General features: G+C 42.2%; 1 protein-coding gene across 5 annotated transcripts in view; it reads right to left on the reverse strand.

The window, feature by feature from the left end:
- The window catches only part of LOC120960090 (integrator complex subunit 6 homolog), a 107,985-nt gene that overhangs the window by 11,315 nt on the left and 78,095 nt on the right, over window positions 1-18,575 (reverse strand). For all 5 annotated transcript variants that reach the window (XM_040384072.2, XM_040384064.2, XM_040384058.2 and 2 more), the window contains exon 3: window positions 2,241-2,370. In XM_040384072.2, coding sequence (XP_040240006.2) covers window positions 2,241-2,370 — 130 coding nt within the window. The remainder of the gene's footprint in view (window positions 1-2,240; window positions 2,371-18,575) is intronic.

The raw sequence follows: 18,575 nt of genomic DNA on the forward strand, positions 1-18,575 counted from the left end.
ATTCGCATTCGCTTGATCCCTTCCGAGACAGATTCTGATGTCCGCAACCACGTCTCCTCCTGGCACAACAAATCGTCTCGGGTAGTTGCGTCTCTCAGCAGATTCTCAGCATATTAACCGTCGTGTGCCGTCTGTACTAAAAGTTGTGCTACTGCTGGCGAGTTGCGAGCTTCGGCTGGGTAGCGGTGAGCTGCTTATATTCTTTATCATTCCATCCCGCACGAGTGATGATGATGGGCAACTCGTCTAATGAACTTCTTGGAACACTCAGAAACCAACTTTCCAGAAGCTTGAGGGCGTTACTACTTAAGGAAAGCGCACTTGCAAACGCATCACATCATGTGGGATTTATTTAAGAGCTAAGAATAAGAGCTCTAAAAAATAAATCATTCAAAGAATTCTATTGCAATTTTTTTTTTCATATTCATATTAAATATTCATATTCATATTAAATACCATTAAAATCGTAGCCACTACCACCTTCGACAAAAAGTTCCCGCAACGGGGCTATGGCACGAAAAGTCGTTGCGTTTATTCCACAACCTCAGCAAATCGGCTGTGCGTCTCGCTCTTGTCTTTACCTGTTTAGAGGCGTACCCCTTGGCTAATAATTGGAAAGAGATGATAGGTAGGAAAAACAGCCGACATCAATTTACTGGTTCACTTGCAGTTCCGCTCAGGCATATGGCAAAGCGAAGCAGCAGAAGCATAGTTATTGATCCAGTTCAAGCAATCAAGCTTGCGGAAGATCCGAAATTCAAAAAAAAACAAATATTTTCAAGTACTTGAAGCACTCCATTGCCGGGAGGTAAACCCATTTCTGCTATTGTGCTAAGCAATTTCTTTAATTACACCTTTCCCTGCCTGTTACCTCCTTCCTTCGAATGGCTGCTTTTTTGTGGTGCTCCATTTGCTCCGAAAACACGATTCCTTCATTGCTTGGCACTTTGACTACCCTGGGCTGCGCATACAGACCCATTCGATGCAATCTGTACAATAGAACAGTTCCCCTGACTCTTGAACTCCACCGGGCACCCCTAGCCCAAAATGAAACGGGACTCATAGCGACAACCCCGAAGATCGATTGGTTTTAATTGAAAAATCATTGCCTGTCCCTGGCCCGGGCATGTCGCCCGATGTCTAGCAAGCATCCCACCGTTGTACCGACATTGTTATGCTGATTGCGGCGTTTTTAGAGGCACGCCAAGGAAACCCATCAGACGATGCAATGAATAATGCACACTGTATGTGTGGGTGTATGTAAGTGTGTGTATGTAAGGGTGCGATGGTGCACAATTACAGAGTACCCGGACGACGGAGCAAACACCAGTAAATTACGACCGTGTCCACCGTTCCCCTGCCGGATACTGCCGGTTGCTCAACAACTTCGAGAGCTTTCGGAGGTTTTTGCGGAGATTCGCCCCGCTAGGGATGAATATTAATTGAAAGGATGCTCGAACTTACCTCGACCGACGGAACTATGTTCGCATCAGATTGCCGTAGATGCGCTTACCGCATGAACGGGATGCGTTGAGCAAAATAGTGAGGGACCCGTGTTTCATTTAATAATTTTACACACAAAGACTATTTGCGTTCAGCAACATTGCAACCAGAAGGAGGTTATGTTTTCCAACAATAGAAATACTTCAGCCGGGTCGAAAAGGCAGAACCTTTGGGCAAGGCTCCGAATAAGTAATCGTAAGCGCTCAGAAAATGGCTGATGTCAATTGGCTTTGGCTTACAATGTACCGCAAACATTTTGGTAACGATTCACTATGCGTTCCTAGCTTTCACCAACCTTCAACCCAAACCAAGTATCGCTAAAAGCTAAATTGCCAGCTGTCGACGGCGATAACATTATGCTACGGGTCGAGAAATTAGACGCCTAGCGTTCGACCACACCACAGCACAGTAAACGAGCCTTCTGAGTTTTGGCTCCGATGGAAAGATGGAATGAACCAAACTCTTCATTAATTTTTTGCACCGTGTCTTGGGCATGCTCGGCGATAAAAAAAACTTTATACTGAACCATGCCCCACACCTGTAGCACTTTGAAACTCTGAAAACAAAACCAGGCGAGAATTAAATCATTGCCAGTATGGCTTAGATGGCTATGTAAAGAGAGAGATATACAGAAAGAGAACAAAAAAGAGAGGGGGGGAGAGAGAGGGAGAGAGAGAGAGAGAGAGAGAGAGAGAGACGAAACTCCAACGAAACGAAGGAACAACGATTACACTTACCGGTGACTAGATTGGCGTGATGGAACTGACAGACGGCATCCGCTTCAAACCAGGAAATTTTGTCGCGAAAGTAGCGGTAGAACACGGAGAAGCCTTCCTGCGGTAGCGTCCACGTGTTGCTGATGTTTACCTGTAAATGAGGATGGAAAGAGCAGACAGATGTTGCAGGATTGAATAGTTGAGGCAGAGACTTTCAATTTCGCTAAGTAACGCCGGGTGTCCCGTAGAAGTTTACTGGCCCGGCTTTGGCTTTGGAGCTCGAGGACCTTGAGTCGACTGCCGAAGCGATTTGTGGATCAATTTTTGGGCTGGAGGATTATGGATTTGGATAACTGCCGGCGCACGCCAGTACAGTTCCTCAATTTGATTAGATTGCTACCAGCACGAAGCGACGAAACGATTGCTGGCAAGTTCTTGCTCGCGTAAGTGATTGTTTCAGTGGATTGAAATATGAACAAAATGTGTAAACACGTTACCTGCCGTGTGCTACCGTGCTTTGCCCGCTTTTATAGACTTGTGCTCCGGCCATCACATAGCACATTGTTTTCCCATTTCTTTTTTCTCTTTCCATCTCCACAAATAAACCTCGCTAGTTGTCACCATAAGGCACTTACAAGCACACCAGTAAGAGTTTGCGCGGATCCTATACACTTTATGTGGGGCTGTTCGTTTTCTCCCGCATCGGGTTATTTCTCTGTTTCCAACTGGAATGCGCTAAGGGGTTTTAGAAATAGTTCAGGGAAAGCTATTTTTATACTTCTTTTGCTGTTGCTCCCTCGGGTTTCGCTCGAACCTGCTTTTAAACGCTTATTGCTGAATAGTGCGATTGGTGTGGTGTGGCACCAGGGGTGAGCAAACTAATGCCATGTATGCCAACATACGGCTTTTAGAAAGTAACAGTAAAAAAAACCTCAACTTCTTCAAAGTATTTCAGCATTCCTGAGCTCGTAGCTTCCGGTCTAGGATGGAAGCGTGTCCCCTAATGATTCATTATCACAGCTTAGCATCGTAAAAGTGATACCTTTAACGGTGAAAAAAAGCAACCAGGTACCAACCGTGGGTACCTTACATTGCTTAAGCGACTATACTTTCTTTATGTACCTTCTTTTTTCTATTTAAAGCACGATTCTGTTTATCTCGGTACGTTAGGGTACCTTTCACCTGGCCAGGGCCATTCTGTTTTATACAAACAGAGCCGAACAGGGGGCCTCACTTTCATTTGCATGTCATTATCCTTAAACATTCTAAACTGCGCTCGAGCGCTAAGCGACAGTGAAGTGAAAGAAATAGCTTTTAATTTATCTCGTCCCGGGTCGACTAGGAAGGTGAGGACCTGCAAATAATACATGAGCGAAGGTAAGATAAACAAATAAATGCCCTCCACTCACATCAGCTTGCAGCTGTAAATTATGTTTGTATTTATTTATTTTGTTCTATTCAACGGTGCTAGTAAGCGTACAGCGAACAATTGTAAAGAAGGAGAATTCGCAGTAAAAAATTGTGTGAAAAGTGTAACTAAAAGATGTCAACATTGCCATGTAAGGAGAGCAAATGGGTTTGTATAGCTTTTATACAGATTTTCTCACTTATTACCTAGAATATTGACACATATTTTTAAGTCTCTAAGATCTGCTCTAGAATCTTTGAAGCCTAAATATCACACTTTACGAAGACTCAGAAACTGAAACGTCCTTCTCTTAGATAATGATTGTGTGAACTTTATTGGCACCCCTACGAATGCTATAAAGCTTTCCCATATCGTCGCGATATACAGGAAACAACCTAATTATGCGTGCTATGCCATTCCGGGTCCTGTTTAGTGAGCGAAATAACCCATGAAGCTCCAAAAAAAACCTTCAAGTGTAAAAGTTTGCCAACCTGACCGTTCCAACCGTCTGCCGAATGGTAGTTGAGCCATCCACAGCGTCCAGACAAAACTTGGCAGGAAAATGGCGAGAAGGACAGAGAGAAAGAGGGAAGGGGAGCGGGTGAAGTTTGCAATAAAATTGTAAAATATACACCACATTTGCTCACCTCTGATGCACGGGCTTGGGCACACAGTGCACCTCCCTTTTTTGTGGCGGGCGTACGGGCCGAGGGTAGCAAATAAACTTCTTTACGATAATCGTAGCACCACATGGTGCGGGTGCCCAGAAGTTTGCCAATTTTGTATGGAGCGCTGCCAACGAGCTATGGGTGGGTTGCGATACACCGAGGTCAGGAAGTGCCCCATAGATCGTCCGTACACCGACCGCGGTGAATCGGTGGTTTTTGGGGTTTTTGCCGCCAACCAGGGCTGTAAATAAACCACTACCATGCCTCCGTCGCACGGACTCCCTGATACGTTTCGGGAAGCAATGCTGGCATCGTAAAGGATACAGCACTCACACGACAACACTCTACCGCGTGGCTGTGTACACATAAAGCGACAAGGAGGGCTACGGTACGGTGAAAATATTTACTGTCCATTAAAATGATTGAACCGCGCGCATCCCTTTTTGCCACCTTTGGCAACCATCCCTACACGATACATGCACACACACACACATACCCGTATGGGCGAGTGCACCGTCGAAGATATGGGACGGGTGAGTGTATTTGCTTGGGATATTTTTATTCTCCCAGCAGCAGCGTCAACGTGTAAGTTTAGCCATTTTCAATCGATCGACCACAAATTTGCTGACCAACTGAGCAGTCGGCGGAACCGGAATCGAAGGCGAAACTGGCGAGCAGGTGGAATCTGATTGAAAACTATGTCTGGTGTGTCGGGTGCCCTTCTCTTGCTCTCTCTCTCTCTCTCTCTCTCTCTCTCTCTCTCTCTCTCTCTCTCTCTCTCTCGCGCACGCACTTGCAATCAAAGCACGTAACAAACCCTGCAAACTGTCGGGCGGGCATGTGGTAGTGAATGGAAGTGTGCTCGCCACGCTCGTTCGACAACATCCCCTCGAGATAGGGAAAGTGGAATTTTAATATTACGACGGGTGACATTGACATTTTCTTCTTGTTGCCAATGGTTTCCACCAAACCCACTCGACAGCATTGCCTTTTGATAGTCCTTGTACTGTCAATTTATCCGGGTTGGTTTGCACCGTACTGTTTTCTTTTTTTACTGTGTGAGCTTTCAAAAATCAACACAACAAAATGCCAAATCTAGAGATTTTTGGGATTCTACGACCTGCTGGACCTTGGGCCTCGCACCAAAAATTAAGATACTTCTGGGTGCCACTCAGAACGATGCCCTTTTGTATTCAATCCTTTCTGCCTCATTCTTACCAAAAAGGGGCTTCGCTTTTGAATACCTACGCCACGGGTGTTCATACTCACATAAAAACACACACACACACACACAACACACACACACACATACACACACACACACACACCTCTCATTCCGCTGCGCTGTTATGCGCACTTCCGACACAGCCACAAAGGATTTGTGTTGGTTTTCCGGACGGGCTTACTACCAATGAGGCCCAAAATCACGTTCCATACACACACACATACACACACAAGCACACTCCGTTCTGACCGTTTTGTGTGTGGATAGGTGCTAAAGTGTAGATCGATTTGCCGAGATGAAGCTCGAGAGCAAACCAAACCAAGTTACCAATCAACTTCCTCTAGCAGCAGATGTGGAAGTCCTTCCACGCCAGCAGGAGGCAGACGGCAGAAAGGTTCGCAAATCGTATGATAACTTTTTATCATCGCTTCCAAATCGGCCTGATTTTTTCCCGCACGAGATTCCTGATTCTTTTAGAACCACTTTACGGGTACGCCGACGTGACTGACCCGCACCGGGAGGGAGTTGCCTGCATCCTTGCCCGTGATCGAACCGGCCCTGCAGTGGAATATCCGAAGCATCCTGAATAAATTGTTCTCGAAAATCCTCCTCCACCTCCTTTTCCAGCGCCATTATTCCGGCGCTTTTTTTTTTTTGGTTAGTTTGATTCGTTTCGTTTGCTTCATTTGCCCTTTGCTCTAAATCGACCAAAATTAATCAGCCTTCGATCATTTTCGTTCGCACCTTCTTTTTTTTCGATTCATTCCTTCATCGGGATCGGTTTCATGTTCTACTTAGGAAATAGGATGAATGAAAAAGTTAGTGTGCAAAAAACATGCTGAAGTAAAAGCAACACTAGAGCAGAACACATTCCGTTAGCCAACTTTTACGACAACCCAAGGACCCGGCCATCCAGCCGCCCCACCTCATTCTAATCAATGGGACCAATGTGAGCTTCCGCCAGACTGTTTGCTTCATCGGAGGAAAAAGATATCCTTAATTGGATTCTTATTACATGCACGGCTGAGCATTTCGGAACAGTGCTCGCGTTTGCACGAAGAATGGATACAGTTTTTCCCCGCTTTTAGCAAACATTTTCGGTAGCGAAGGAAGTTGAAGTGGATTTATTCTTTTATTTGCTGATTAGTGTAATTTGTATTTCGCTCACGCACCGGTCACGGAGCACCAGCTTCGTGCTGATTTAGTACACATCACTATGAGCTGTTTAATTTAAATCGATTCGATCAAGGTTCGCTACTTAAGTGGTTGGAGACGAATGTCAATAGTGACGTCCAGTGGCGGGTTTAATGGTGGGGGGTCTGGGTGGACCGCCAGGGACTCCGTCAGCTTGGGGACCCCGTGGATGGTTAGTCCAGCATATATAATAGTAGGTAGAGTAGTCCCATGAGAGGCTCCGAGACCGAGAAGCCCTGAGACCTCACTCCCCCCCCCCCCCTTCTATAAAAAAAACCCTCGACTCGTCTAAACGCTTAGAGCTCCTGACATCCTGGATTCGCCACAATGGGCATTTGCCGGGATGAAATTCAATAAACCTACTTTGTAATGTCGAGTCGAGACTTTCATTGTTTTGGAAAACTTTAAGCTTTTGTATTTTTTTTTATTTTGATGAATATATGCAATTTGAAAAGGATATTTAGTCAAATCTATGAACATATTTTTGTTTTTAGACATTTTGAAGTTCTACAAAAACATATGAAAAAAAATTTAAAAAAAAACTCCTGAAAACTTTCATTTCGACTCAATGCCATTATGGAAGAGTCGTCGAGATGCGTCGTCTCATACATATCACATAATTGTGCTATATATAGATACTGTTTGTTGTTGAGCCAAAAGAAAAAGAATATACTATCAATCTGTGAAGGAACATTCGGCGAAAGGCAAACGCGAATTTTATTGAAGTTTTTTGATAGCAACTTTATCTAAAAACAGGCACGTACGTAACTGGGCGGCTCCATAGTTGACAACATGAGGACATCAGTAGCAAAACATAGAACATCAGTATTTTAGTTTTAATACCCGATCAGAAGGCAGTAGAAGACTTTGAAAAGTTTTGAATGAACATCGGATGGTATCAATGTCTAAGAAAATGTGTAAGTCTTATCTTTTGAAAACAACAAATAAAAAAAAAATGTCTTCCAGGACAAACAACGTGTACTGCGTTTCAGTGCGCTACATTTGGGAACAACTTTTTTTGAATGTACCTGCGCTATCTAATTATTTACATGCTGTTGATTTTTCTGACGATCAATGGGCGAAAATTCACTACCGTGAAACTATACTGGCGAAATTCAAATTTATTCTTTTGTCGTCAAATTGTTTTCACACATGCCTTTAGAAACAAGAACTAGACGTCAGGAGCTTGTAATAGCGTCCATCTACGTATGTGTATTTTTAATATACGTACTATCTGTAAGTAAAAGTGGTGAAAATTTGCTACAGTTATCCTATACAAAAGCAGAAAATGTTGTGTTTTTCAAATTTATTACATTTTTTTCTTATATTCTGTTAGATTACTGAAGAAGTTTTTAAATAGTATGTGCCATTATAAAAATGAAATATAAGAAAAAACATTAAAAATGTATAAAACTATTGGAAACTCCCTTTAAACGCTACCTTATGTACCTGCTGCTATGGGTGCAAACTACATATCAAATGTTATGTACTATGACACTAGATTACAAGCAATAAAAACTAACAATTTCGGGGAAAAGACTGTTATCTCATTTTTTTTTAAACTGCGCATTGTCCACTGGTGATCTATGCGAGTGAAAACATCGTGGTTCGTTTGCCCAAAAATCGCTCAATGCCATTGATTGCTTGCTCTAGAACCGCGTTCACGTATTGGTCTTTTTTATGCATAGTGAAAGCTTCTTTCCAATGGTTGCACTAAACCTTGCGTACGTAAAATTTTATTTGCCAATTACCACTGTGCATGGTGCATCACGACTGATGTATGTCTGGTCCACTTTCGGTTACTACCAGAATGAAAGATCTTTGACATAAATTGCATTATTCCTGCACATCGTACCTATTTCCTCCTGTACCAGGTGATGCTCGCCAAGCAACAACTTAAACAAAACATGAAAGAACTAGTCATCTAGCGAGACAAAGTACTTTACAGAAGAAATGTTTGACCCGTCCACAAAGCGAACTAGAGGCATCGGCAAAGGTACGAGCGAAGCTCATATATCTTTGAGGAAAAAAGGGATCTGTGAGTGCCCGATCTAGGAAGGGGGAATTTTACACTACACCGTACATCCCTGCATCCCTTTTGGCAATAGGACAAAAAAGACCCACCCCTCAGACGTACAGACAAAGAACCACCGCCAAGTCCGAGCGTCCGCGCGGGAGTGCATATGCTTTTAACCGATCGACTGCACACGGCGACTGATTTTGAACTATTTTCTTTGCTGTTTTTTCATGCCCTTGCTCGCTCCCTCTCGTTCCCCTGCACAGTATTACAAAGCAAAATCGTCACAAGTAGGACGAGCAGGGGGGAGGGGGAAGTTGCCCATTTGTGCCACGTGAGGATCGACGTGCGCCACGTAAAACCGGAACCAGAAGAAACACACAAAGTGCAGCCCAACGCAAAAGCGTTGGCGCTCAGCAAAATAGCTGCACATACACACAGGACCTTTCCAATGGAGACGGCACGACTGAGCGAAGCAGCGAGGGGTAAAACGGGATGAAAATTTATGTTTCCTTTTAAGGGCCGGAATTTATTTCCGGTTACAGTCGAAATTGCGCTGCTCCGTGCCCGTTCTGGAAATTATTCGTGGAATAAGTTTTCAATTTGCCTAATTGAAAGCCATTCGGTCAGCCCGTGTGGGGCTAGGAATTTCCCCCAGCGCACTTTACATTGTGTGTGTGTGTGTGTTTTTTTTTTCCTTGAATCCCTTTTGGTACAGATTTTTGTTGGCGTACTTTTTCTACCCTTTCACTTTTTATTTGCCCTTAAATGTAAAAGCGATTCTTCTGCGTATTGAATTGAAGGATCGAGAGATGAAGGGCCTTGAGGATAAAGCGAGAGCATCACGGCGTGGGTGGCTAAATTGGCAAATGTTATGCGCATAATTTACGATTCTGTTTTGCACACCCGAAAACCCTCCCCACTGCCAACGGCTAGTTTGGCTCGGTACAAATCGCTTTATTTATTTGTTTGCCTTTTTTCCGCAGCTTTCTGCAATTTACTTTTTTTTTGTTCTCCCTCCAGAAATCCATAGCCCAGAACGATCGGGTTCGGCAGCAGTGGTTTCGGTTAGGTTGATTTCAATTTGCGATGGCGAATTAAATGCACGAACAAAAAAAACCATCCGACCGCTTGAACAAACCATCTAATCACACATCCAGTAGGGAGGAGAAAAAGGGGAATGCTTCGGCTTCGCTGGTCACATACATCAATCAATTTTTTAGCAGCTTCTAAAACTTTCATCCCCGGGGCGCTCCGGACTGGGCGCATGTGGGGAAAACGGATTTAGTTTTTTTTTTGTCCCGTCTATCTTGTGCATGGCTGGTCTGTGGTTTGCCATCGGCCGTTTGAATGCTGCTAGAGGAATTACGCTAGTGCACTGTGGGAAAAATAGGTTCAAACGATGGTCACTAGGCCTTTGTACGCAGGAACTGCGCATACCGGGCCAAAAGGAGGTTGAGCTAAAATACGTCTCGGTTCTGTTTGCATATTTTGTTGGGCAAACGATTCTTCTAAGGACAGTTCCAACAGCGATAGCTTAGTAATCGAAAACAAGAATGAACATTGCCCCAAAAGCATCACAGATGTCCTCGTAAAACGTTGGGTAGAGCTGTTAGAGCTTGTTCCCGAGTAGGCAGCGTCTATACTCTTCACTCTTCGGTACAGCAGTTATCAATTGCATCAAAGCGACTGATAAAATATCCGTTTCTCAGCATACGACAAAAAAATCCCCCCCGACCCCCCACCTCCAAACCACTATCTATATGCAGTCCAAAGGCAGTTTCTTTCGCTGGTTTCACCGCAGAAAGAGTCGGGAATCGGGCGTCCGATTTGCCGGAGCGGGGTCGGGCTTTGATCGCACCACGATTGTGTCCATTATTTATCCTACTCCAAGCTGAGCTAACTCCGAACGGAGCGCACGGTTGGTTCGCGTTTGCGGTCGTGTCGACACCCAGCACATCCAGGACCAGACTGCTGCACGTGACGAGGCGATGTGTCATCGCGTTCTATTTCCAGAAAGCTTTTGCTTTCAAAGCCGACGATAAATTCATTTCGTATTTTGTACTTTTTTGTGAGCTTTCCGTTTTGCCAGGAGTTCCATAGACGACGAACGTAAAAATACCGCCAGGTCGGTGAATAGTTCGAGCGCACGCTCATCACGGCTATGTGTAAATAGAAAAACTGGCGTGTGTGTGTGTGTGCATGTGATTGTGTGTGCGTGTGTGTGTTTTTTTGTATGCGTTCTTGTCACATTTAGCTGCTGTATCCCAACGCTAGGCCTCATGTGGTCTCTGGGAGTGCTGTGGCACTTTGCAGATTGAATTGCAGCCGGTGGCCGCTTGCGACATATCAACCGATACGCCGGATAAAGCATTAATGTCGAATGTGGCAATGGTTTAGGGTTAAGAGCGGCCTGTGTTCGTCGCGCGTTTCAGCTTCGATAGGTAAATATTTACGCTCGGCAGCGAGGCCATCCTCCCGGTTAAACTGTTCGCCGTTGTACCTTTGCGTGTGATGCACCAAAATTATTGTCTAGCGATGTTTAGATGGTGCAAATGATGATATTGCTTTCTATTTTTCCCGAAAACATATTTCCTACCTTGTTTTTTTTTCGTATTTGAACATTATTGCACCATTTCCACCTGCACCTTTGTGGGCCACGTGTAAATAATGTGCTTATGCATCGAGCAGCCTCACCACCCACCGGCTCCAAATTTCCAATCAGTTGTGATATTCAAATTATCAAAACAGCATACGGTAGGCTGTGCACACTGACACACACACACACACACACACACACATACACACACTAGATCGAAACCGACGACTTGCCTGTTTTGCCCAAAGACCAATAAAACAGATGCTCTAACGAACCAGCCCAGCAGGAAGAGCAGGGATTAGTTGGGTGAGGATGGGAGGAGGGATTGAAGCGATAGATTAAATAGATCCGTTGGCACCGAAACAAAACAAACACATACGCACTGCGCCGCTCGCACCTGGTAAATGGCACTGTCCCTTTTGCCAAGGATTATCATTTCCGGCTGGCACAATACTGGAAATGCAATCAACGGAATCGTATCGGGCTAGCGCGTTAAACGTTTGTGCTGTAATAGGCACACACGCGTACTGTTGGTGCTCATAACATTTCTATTAATCTTTCCTCTCTTCTCACCCCTACCCCTCTCGCTCTCGTTCGTTTGTTTTCACCCCCTGTATGTTTTTGTGTGTGCGTGTGTGTGTGTGTGTGTGAGAGAGAGAGCCATTCTTCGACGAGTGCTATTTATTTATAAACCACTACCGCCTCCGATCGATAAATATGATTTTAATTTATTTATGTTTTATTCGCTGAGCCGCGTGAGACAAGGTGGAAGGGGTGCGCTCTCCGCTCATCCTCTACCCCTGGCCGTTTGCGCCCAATGCAAGTATAAACTTGTCCGTTCGCATGGCACTGTTTGCGGTACACTCCTGTTCGCTACCTAAACATCCCGTGAGCTTGTGGAAAATGGCACAGGTAATTAACATAGAAACGATTCCCTCCCCCTTTGATGCTCCCCATTTGGTGGGTGAGCGAATGGGCCAGCCGCTATCGATCCGGAATCGGGCGCATCTCGTCGCTTTTGCAAGTGCATCCCCAAAATCGGGCTCGGAACATTGGCACAATCGCATAAATCATGCACCAATGTGTGTAGCGCGGAATGGAGTAGCATTAATCGGTCAATTTGCTTCGCTTGCGCATCATTAGCCATTTCGACAGTGTGACAGCCAGGACAAAAACAACAATAGCCACAGTAATGGAAAGTGGATAAAAATTTGTTTTCGCGGCTTAATACTAACGCCTAACTTTATTTAATACAGGCGTATTTAATACGCCTAAATTGCTGCAATTTTGTGCATTTGAGGGGTGAATGCACTACAGAAAATTTTAAATAAAATGACAGCATTCGATCATTTGTTAATAAATTAGTATAGAGTTGGCTGCCGATAAGGGCACCAATATAAATAAAATCGTTATAGTACAAGAGCCATTTTGAACGGCACTGAACATAAATATCTTATCCTTTTTTGGCACAACAACCGATGGCGGTCAAGGCCTGTCTGTATCACACACAAGTTTAGTGACTTATATATTACCCATGGCAGGATAGACAGTACAACGTATGGGAAATGTTCCTTTCGGGGCTTGAACCCATGACGGGTGTGTTGTTAAGTCGTGCGAGTTGACGACTGTATTACTGGAACATACATATAGTAATTCGAGAATAATATACGTATACGTTCAAAAACTTATCAGTAAACAAATTACACTCGGGAAAGTAAAAACAACAAGTAAACTGTGTGGCTGGGTTATTTCAAATTTAGCGCTGGAAAGAAACGTTAAAATTTTACTAATGAAAACTATGGAAAACGTTAAATTTGGTCCTAGAGCGACAAAAGTGAAGACGAATCGTAATGAAGATGTGCTGGCTGAAATTATACAGCGGTGGATTAAAATGTTTTACTAATGATCTTATTTATTTATGAATTGCAGATAAGATCATCCTCCCACTCCAATATGAAAAAAAAATATTTAGAAAGATCGATAAAAAGTGTCGAATAGCGTAGAATAAAAATGAAGAAATTAATCAAAAGTAAATAAAAGTAAAAGAAGAGAACTATTTATACAGAACATATCGCCAATTTAGCATTTGAAGAGGGCATAAAGTCGAGAATCATGGATAATTTAAATCCATTTCTATCTCGCCGTCTAGTTATTTTCATGAGTACCTGGGTATCTGAGAAACGCGATTACTACTTAAAATACTACTTACAAATCTATGAACCATGCTAAGGCTCCGTGTATGCATCTAAAGCAACGACACATCCAATTCGTTTCCTAAACAGTATCGCACAGAGAACGATTGAAGTCATTCGGCCTCAGCACCATTTTTCGATCGAAAAAATTCGATAGGCGCTCACGTAAAACTGACAGTATAACTATTTCTTTCATACTCCTGCATGAAGTCGATTCCCATCGAGTTCAGTACTTAGCGTAGGCAAACCATTTTTTAAAATATTTAATAAATGATTTTTTATCACCTAAAATATTGAAAAAGAACCAGAACAATTACCAACTTGCTTTTACATAATGTTTTTCAAAACCATTAACCTTGATTTATGGCATTTTTCTGATATTCGAAAATTTCTGCAGCTCAATGAGTTGCGGATTTTTCGCCATACAAAGCGGAACGATCGAATTTTTGTAGCATAGTTCATTTTGCTCGTGAGTGTCATGGTATACCAGTTTTCAAAAAGACCAGTAAAATGAACACCTTGGCGGCGAAATGAGTGTCAAATGACACCAAAATGACAGCCGGATCGATCGAATTTTTTCGATCGAAAAATTGTGCTGAGGCCGATTATCATTCATTGAATTCCAATTTTATGGTTGAACGTTCAGTACTTAGAAATATATTTGATTTTTGGTTAGAGCAATTGAGTTCTAGTGTACTCAATTGTAAACCGATATTCGATCGAAAATCGATAGAACTACATATGGTCACTCTGAAAAAACTTGCTCAATCTAGTTTATGGTTAGGTTATGCCTGTGAAAATCTGTCAGATAAATTATCTCTTCTATCTTATTTTGTGAAAGATATATAGCAATAAAACAAATGCTTTAAACTACTGGGCGGATGAAATTAAATATTATCCACAGATTATTATTCAAGTCGATCTGTCACACCGAGTGTTATGAACGCGACGCTGTTAGGCTGTCATGCAGGAACCTGCTGAAATCAATTGCTCTTAGTCAATAAGTTCGTAATCAAAAATAGAGGATGCTAGTCAAGAATCTATTGCGACTATTCAAAAAGTATGCTGCTAGTCTAAAATCAATTAAAAAACCCTGTAAGAATACAGGACACTTAGCACGGGCAATACATTTTGCAGCCGTTCCTCTTCGATCGCTTTTGGTAAACTAGGCAGACCCCAAGGCCGTCAATGAACGGCTGTTGAATTCAATTTTCACATCAAAATCACTTTAGGACAGTTAGAAACATGGGACATCGTCGAAACATATCAAAAGAGATGCATACTGCGCAACCACTTTTATTAGTATTACAGTGGAACCCCACATAACGACTTTAATCCGATTCAGTGAATCAAATGTTATACGGGAGACACGTTTCCATAGAATGTCTTTTGAAAGTAAAATAATAAGTACCAGGCATCGCAAGTGCGCTCGTTTGAAGACATATACTTATCTTACCAAAATTGAAAAAAAAAGTCTTTATAATACTAATACATTCGAAGATATGTGTTGGTCACTATTTTTTAAATTATTAATTATCAAACTTCTTGTAAATTATTGTTTCATTCGCGTGGTTTGCATATAGACCGATAGCTTAACCCATGACAGCAAGCATCAGATCATAAGAGGAAACATTTTCAAGTCAACGCTTTCATTGCTGCAAAATAAAAAGGATACACGATATTTTATAGCTATTTGTCTAGAAAAAGTTTGTTGTTCAGCTGTTAGATATGTACTGTTAGGTTTATCTCCCAAAATAAGCCAGTTTCATCGTAATTGAAAATTCGTTAGTGATATCCGAATTAAGATTCGCTAACTTTGTTGGGATCTTATGATCTTGACCAGATCATGCGTTAATAAAATCGGAGTATCGAAAAGCAAAAAACACTCGTCAATGTACCACACACTTGTGTACATGACACATGTACATGTGTATATGACACTTCTCATTCTGGCAGTAGTTTATTGCTTGTTATACGAGATTATACTTGTTACTTATTGTTACTTATTGATTCTTGTTACTTACTTATTGACTTATTGTTACTATATATACGAGATTATATATGTTACTCAACAAATGAGTAAAATTCAGTTTATTGTTAGGCTTTCCAAATCTGCATTTTTAAGTGTCCAATTGTCAGGTTGTTACAGTGGTCAAATTGGTCAAGATCAGAGCCACTGAATCAAGGTAGACCAAATAGATTAATACTGAAATTTTGAATGTCTGGAGATTCAATAACGACAGTTTATCACTTCATTGTTTGATCCATTTCCATATAAAAGAGTCTTAGCCTAGAAAAATGACCAAATAAAACGACCAAATTGTTTTGAAATACATTTTTAGATAATGTAAATTCTATGATATCAAACACTGATAAGTATTTAAATATAGTTTTGACAAATTTGCGCTACTGCAAACCACGCTGATGCACAATAAAACATGTATGCTTGATTTCACGAAGACTATACATACCATTAAAAAAAAGTCATAACTACCATATAAAAGGACAGAAGAAAATTAATCCTTAAAGAATTCAGTATTATGTTTTCGGTATTTGTAACAGGATATTCATAAAAATACAAACAGTGTAATGTTTGTTGCTATTGTTACATTTAAGGGACTTTTAAGGATGCTAGGGGCCCCATTTAGATCCCCCGCTTAGGACACCGAGATAGATAAATCTGCCTCTGGTTGTACGGGATACTCAGTGTAGCATATCTACTATACACAACTTATTATAATACACACTATCAGCTATAGACACATTGTAACACACTTTAGAAAGCCAAACCACACCATTGTAACACATTCATTTTAACACATTCAGCAAATCAGATCATACCATAGCACCGCAACCGGAAGAGTCCAGGCCGTCCATTCAAACAAATAACAGACGTGACACACTTATCAAAAACAACCGAAACGGGCAACATAAGCAATTCAAGCGTTACTGCGGTAAAGTGGACAAACAGAGAACGCATAGCAACTTATTACTAAAAGCGCAGTGTAGGCAAAGATCTACGAACGCACTCGTTCTTTAGCTAGAACAGTTTATACTTTCCAGAACCTTCGTAAAAACACTAAAAACGCAGCATAGGCACATAATGATAGACACCTCACTCTAATATAATGTATAAATTGCACCTCATATCAATAACCTTTAATTAGGACAAAAACACATTCCAAAACCAAATGTACGAAATTTATTGAGTATAAATAAAACCAATTCCGACCGTGGCAAGTCAGATTCGTTCGGACTGCCAAGATAGGACGTTACGCTTCCTAATACTTCGCCTTCCAACTTATTTCAAGAGTTTAGTTATGTCCCCCTACCCAAGGTAAGGCTTCTAAACTCCAACGTTTCCAGTAAGGGAAACCTCCTAAAGGTTTCTATGATCGCCTGGACGATCAAGTGCTGAAAAGTCCGTTCGATCGATGTATTATTCCACCTCGGCTCATGTCAGTAAAAACTGACCTACCGCGACGTTGTTCGATGTACAGTATGTACCGTATGTCCGCGCATCACATTACATGGCGACCGTAACTAACTTCCAAACGTACTACATCAGTATTAGGGATTTCAGTGTATTTGTCTACGGTGATGTTGTCAAAACATTAGGCATAAACCCATCAGTATGTAAAAACCTTTTTGGGTTAACGCTTGTAAAGCGTAACGAAGCAGGCAATTTATTGCAGAGAATTGTACCGTTCATCAAATTATAATTCATGCACAGACACTATTTAGTATTTTTCAGTTTTGTTCACTTTTATTTAATTATCAAAAATGTTGACGAGCCAACCAAAGCAATAGCGCGGCAAGCTTAAATGGTTTCGATTGCAAAAGCAAAAAATTAATCTATGCTTTTAGCGGTAAATACACAAACGTATTTATAGGAAGAGGAAGAGTAACAGCAGAATCGAAAAGAACCTCTTTCCATTCGCTGAGCCAAACGGAACCAATTTAACATTTTAAAAAAATATGAAACATAAGTAGCGGCCTTATTTCTCGTCCGACGGGTTTTTAATTTCAAAATCAGTTATTATTCCCAACCTCCGCCGCAGGGAATCGTGTCTTGCTTGCAAGCAAACTAAAAAATCTGCAGCAGCTACATTGAAGTACTGGTGCTCAACCCCGCTGGCCGTCGGAAACTAGGCCAACCCTGGGAGCCAACTGGGAGTGTCACATGCAGCTCATCGGTGCTTCATACATTTTGACGCAGTGGCTTCCAGTTTCGCTTCCACCGGGTGACTTGATCCTTTATCTATGTTTATCTATGACGAAAAAAAACGAACGGAAGCAGACAACGCAACCTTAGTAGCCTTGTGCCGTCTCTTCCCTAGCAGTGCTAAACTCAACTCAACGCAGCAAACGATGGAAATGGGGTCGAGTCGTAAAGGGGTTTTTCCCCTTTCAATTTTGCTATGAATCGGTAATGCTTGCACACAGTACGAATGTGGGGCAATGGGGTGAAGGGGGGAACGAACGAGACGCTACCGAAATGACGGACTGGTCGGGTGCCGGAGGTCCCCGAGATCAAACGCTGCAGCAGACGCTTGAAACGTTGGCGAAGCGATGCTTAAGTATTTGGTATTCACTCCGTGCAAGATCTGCGAGTTTTGCTTGAGTGTTGGTTGGTCTTGGATGCTGATTATCTGTGCAGTTTTGGATGAAAGAAGCATACCCAAAAGCAAGCTCACCTTTCGCCTCCATCCTCCCCGAAGCGTTCTCTTGGTTCTGTTAGTTTATTTCTCTTTAATCGTACCTCATACAGCAACTAAAACAATCTGTATGAAGAAACTCTTCTGAAGAAACGCATCCGTACCACGAACTTTTTTTGCGTGAATATGTAGCAACAGCAACGACAGTATGGTTTAACTGCATTTTAATGCTTCGTTTCTCAAACCGCTCCGAAATTCCACCAGAAACCACAATGACCTGCAATTAATTTCACTACAATTTCTTTTCACTTACACTCCTTCTCTTAGCAAATACACATACACACAAGGATTTAACTGTTCATCCCTTGAATCCCTTGAATCCCCACAACGCTGTT

This window comes from Anopheles coluzzii, chromosome X (assembly GCF_943734685.1).
Source record: "Anopheles coluzzii chromosome X, AcolN3, whole genome shotgun sequence".
Taxonomy (NCBI): Eukaryota; Metazoa; Arthropoda; class Insecta; order Diptera; family Culicidae; genus Anopheles; species Anopheles coluzzii.